At 36.6% G+C, this 4402-nt stretch overlaps 1 protein-coding gene across 1 annotated transcript; it reads left to right on the top strand.

Annotated features, from left to right (window-relative positions):
* Positions 1–1868: 1868 nt before the first annotated feature.
* Positions 1869–3756, top strand: LOC100181776 (BET1 homolog). Its single transcript, XM_002119284.4, has 4 exons — positions 1869–2039; positions 2235–2311; positions 2640–2696; positions 3346–3756. Exons 1-4 carry the CDS (start codon positions 2021–2023, stop codon positions 3499–3501), a joined length of 309 nt encoding a protein of 102 aa, XP_002119320.1. The 5' UTR covers positions 1869–2020; the 3' UTR covers positions 3502–3756.
* The last annotated feature ends 646 nt before the right edge of the window (positions 3757–4402 follow it).

Below are 4402 nucleotides of genomic sequence, written 5' to 3'. Positions count from 1 at the left end.
TGCAGGTTGACTCTAAGGATCCCCCACCCTGTAAAAATCCTGAAAAGTGATACTCTAAAAATTGAAAAAAATGGCCCTGTATAATACAAATACGATATAAACAAAGCGTGACGCCACGCGAGGATAAATAGGTTATAGTGGGTTATAGTGGACATTTTTATAATTCTTTAAATGTTCTTTGTTTGCTACCAAATAATATGAGAAAATAGAATAAAAAGGTGTCCCATTTTGCCCCACCATGATATTCCTTTATTCGATAAACTCCAACAAACCTGTGTCCAGCACTTTTCCCAATAACAAGATATAAAAAACAATAACAAGATATAAAAAACATCAATTAGTAATCATGATTTGGGTAACAAATAATAACAAAGTGTTTAAACGTACTGGTTCATTGGTACATGGTCTCTTGGTCCGTCTGTTCCTGTCGGGCCGTGAAAGATATAAGGATAAGGCGATGGATATGGGAATTTGTAGGCCAATACTTGAACAATGTTTAGGGCTAATACAAGTACAACAACAACTTTTAAATCCATTACGCTTGTGCTGAAAGCAAAAGCAAAAATGATGGTAAAGATTAAAGCGTCACCACCAGCATTGTAGTTAAGCGCACGTGCTGGGCAGGACACTAAATGTAAAGTGCTTATGTTTCTTTATTAAAAACAACAAAAAGTACGGTAAGTTTTAGTAGTATAGGATGGGAGAAGATGTTTAAAACACGATCAGGATAAGTGTCCGTAATACAGCATATAAAGTTCACAAAACTGCATAGAGAAAAAAACAAATCCTACTCTGCCTATCCAGATGCACTCAGCATAAATTTAAAAACAATGAACATCAATCTAACTGTAAAGGTTTGTTCAGTCCTTTTTTCTCGCGTTTTCTTAGTCCTTCAGGTTCTTAGTATTTGTTGTAACATGAGCCCAACTGTTTGCCGCTAAAGCCATATGTTCATTCAGTTGGACGTTTTTCCTGTATGGAATAGAATCACAGCATATATATATATGATGTATAAGAAAGCTGCAATCCGTACAAATTCTAATTCCTACAAAACCGCCTTTACTAAATACAAATGTTACATTTGAATTTTACTTTTTTTGTTCCGTTTTCATAAATGTCTAATGCAAAATACTAAAAGTGCAGAGCACTCTTGTTGTGGTTATTTTTAAATGTTCTAAACTGGCCAAAACAAGCTTAAGCAGACTAATCAATCGATCCTCGCAGGGCAATAACAGTCTTTATAACACGGGTGTTATGTTTTATACACTTCGTGCCCGCTTACAAGTTACCACGTATGTAACTTATTTACCCTCGTATGAGGGGCAATAACAATCGTTATAACACGGGTGTTTTGTTTCTTACACCGCGTGCCAAGTATAAACCAGCTTGCAACACTCACAGAAAACACAAAAAGTTTCCAAGCAATATTGCTTTGTATTATTTTCAATTAGTTCACTAATTGTCAATCATTATGTTTATTCCATGTCCATCAACCAGTCGACCAATGCTTCAGCTGTAAGAAACTTAAAAACTTATATTAGCTTGGCTGTTTTGTAAACAAATATTTTAATTGTATTTTACATAAGCATAGGGTGGGGTAAGATGGGACACCGTTTCATTCTATTTTCTCGCTACATTTATTCGTAAACAAAAAAAAAACATTCAAGACACTAACTGCAGTTGTTGCAACCCAGTGGTCCATTTTGCGTTGTTTAAACTGACAGCCGTACAGAAAAACAATCACCAAAAAGTTACATACGTGGTAACTCGGAAGATGTTTGAGTATGAAATACAACACGCGTGTTGAAACGAATGTCGTCGCTTCGCTATGCGCGGATAAATAACATTCATTTAACTCGAACTCGCATATTTGCTCTCTTATTAGAAATCAGCTGATTTTGTCAACAATAAATTTGGACACGTCAGTGTTTACAAAGTGTTAATGCTTTTGAGAAAACCGTCTGAAGTGTGAAGATTTTTAGGAAAAAAAACTTGAATTCGAAGACTAGATACCAACAACATGCGAAGGTCAAATGCTGGTAAGTTATATTTAAATAAACCAGCCACCTTTGGTTAAAATAACATAGGAAAACTGACTATACTTCAATTTTTATATATTTTTGTTCAAAAATGGCCAGTATAATTCTGTAAAATGTTGTCAGAATAAATTAATGTTCGTTAAAAAATTGCCAGCAATGGTGTAGCATCTTGTCAGTAATATTTGTTACACGTAGGCGAGCATTCCGTGTATGAAGAGGAAAACCAGAGACTTGAAAGTGAACTCAGAAATAAAGTTTCAGCTTTAAAATCAGTAAGTTGGTTGTTATGTGTTTTCACATTTGCTGTGCTGACACTATTGACTGTATTTGGGTAAATACGGAAATTGTCCCAACCCAGTGGTTACTAACGCTGGGTGTCGGACTAATGAGCAAACCCTTAACGTAATCTAATGTTCCTATGTGTGCTACTTATATTTCTAAATTCTGTTATCAATTGGCAAAAGGGAATCATCGATACATTTTACTTCTATAATCAAATGTAAGTTTGCTATGCATCAAAAATAGCAGTGCATTTGGCAAGTTGAGAATATGCACTGCCTTTATGAAAATTATTAATATTTATCAACACTTGTTTTCCAGCTTTCAATAAACATTGGAGAGGAAGTTCGAGATCAAAACAAACTTCTTTATGGAATGGTAAGGATGAATGAATGTAACTTGTTTATCTTCGCATGGTGGGGCAACGACAGTTGTTACATCATGGGTGTTCTGTTTCATACACCTCGTGCCAGCTTATAAGTTACCACGTATGTGACTTTGTGGGTGATGGTTTTTATGTATGGCTGACAATTTGGACAACCAATTAGTGACCAGTGGGTTGGAGCAATTGTCGTAAAGTGTCTTGCCAAAGGACACATACGTCCACAATGGTAGCAACGAAAAGCCTTGAACCCATTACCTCTGAGTTCGAGGCAGGTGCGCTAACCACTATACATTGGCTGTGTGTTCAAAATGGTGGAAACTCTTTTTTTTACTGGTACTGTGGCATAAGCTTGAAGGGTCAGTGAAGGACAAATCCAAAATTGACTTAGGGTTGAAACTAATTGATATCAGTACTTTGGAATTCCCATAGCTGGGGTCTTTGAAAGTTAAAGGTTTGACGCTGCTACTATTGTGGGTGTATGAGTCCTTCGGCAAGACTCTTATTGGCAATAAGAATTACTTCAACCCAGTGGTCACTAATGGGCTGTCCAAAACAGCCGGGCAAAATATGTTTGAAGTTGGGAACCTGAGGGATAATTTTGATTTTTTGTGAACATAAGACTAACCATAACTTTTTAAACAGGATGATGATATGAACAAAGTATCTGGTTTCCTTGGCTCAACTATGAAGAGGTTAAAAGGAATATCACGTGGTGGATATGGAAGATTATATTGCTATTTATTACTATTTGTTCTTGCTGTGTTCTTTGTCATGTATTTGCTTATTAGATTGTCTTGAAACAGAATGGTTTATGACATCATAGGCTTGAATTTCCCAAGAGCACCACTGTAGTTATTCCAAATATATGTTTGGTTAGCTTTGTGGAAGTCTGGTTTGTATTATAACATACAATGTAACAATTCAAGTGCTTTTAACTGCCAACTGTTGTATCTTATGTCACTTGAGAATGGTGAAGCCTTTATTTATATGAGCGAAAGTTTTAGCATTTCTATGAATGTGTTTCTAGTGTGCAATAAAAACTGAAAAAATCTATTTTATGTAATTAATGTGAAAAATAATAAACAAACCTTTTCATTGCAACACCAGCGCCAGTGCAAAGTTCTAAGAAGATATTTATCACAACTGAGTTGGTGAAGCTCAAATCACTTGAAGGTGTAGCTATGTCACATATAACTTGTATAGACTACTGTGAAGTAAATTGTAAAATACATGATGTATTGGGTCAACTCCGGTATAAATTCCAGGTCCCATGGCGTGCCTTACTGTAGGACCTCACCCATATAGAATAGAATGTGCATATACAATGTTGGGGCAATGGGCCAACTCTGGCTTAAATCCCAGATCCCATGGCATGCCTTACTGTAGGACCTCACCCATATAGAATAGAATGTGCATATACAATGTTGGGGCAATGGGCCAACTCTGGCTTAAATCCCAGATCCCATGGCATGCCTTACTGTAGGACCTCACCCATATAGAATAGAATGTGCATATACAATGTTGGGGCAATGGGTCAACTCCGGTATAAATTCCAGGTCCCATGGCGTGCCTTACTGTAGGACCTCACCCATATAGAATAGAATGTGCATATACAATGTTGGGGCAATGGGCCAACTCTGGCTTAAATCCCAGATCCCATGGCATGCCTTACTGTAGGACCTCACCCATATAGAATAGA

This window comes from Ciona intestinalis, chromosome 8 (genome assembly GCF_000224145.3).
Source record: "Ciona intestinalis chromosome 8, KH, whole genome shotgun sequence".
In the NCBI taxonomy this organism is placed as follows: domain Eukaryota; kingdom Metazoa; phylum Chordata; class Ascidiacea; order Phlebobranchia; family Cionidae; genus Ciona; species Ciona intestinalis.
The sequence above is the reverse complement of the archived record's forward strand: the minus strand, read 5'-3'. Positions and strand labels throughout refer to the sequence as shown.

Excerpts from the sequence above, each read along its gene's own strand:
- LOC100181776 (XM_002119284.4), top strand. Across the intron at positions 2,312-2,639 it reads AAGTTTCAGCTTTAAAATCA|CTTTCAATAAACATTGGAGA; the intron begins GTAAGTTGGTTG and ends CTTGTTTTCCAG. Across the intron at positions 2,697-3,345 it reads ACAAACTTCTTTATGGAATG|GATGATGATATGAACAAAGT; the intron begins GTAAGGATGAAT and ends CTTTTTAAACAG.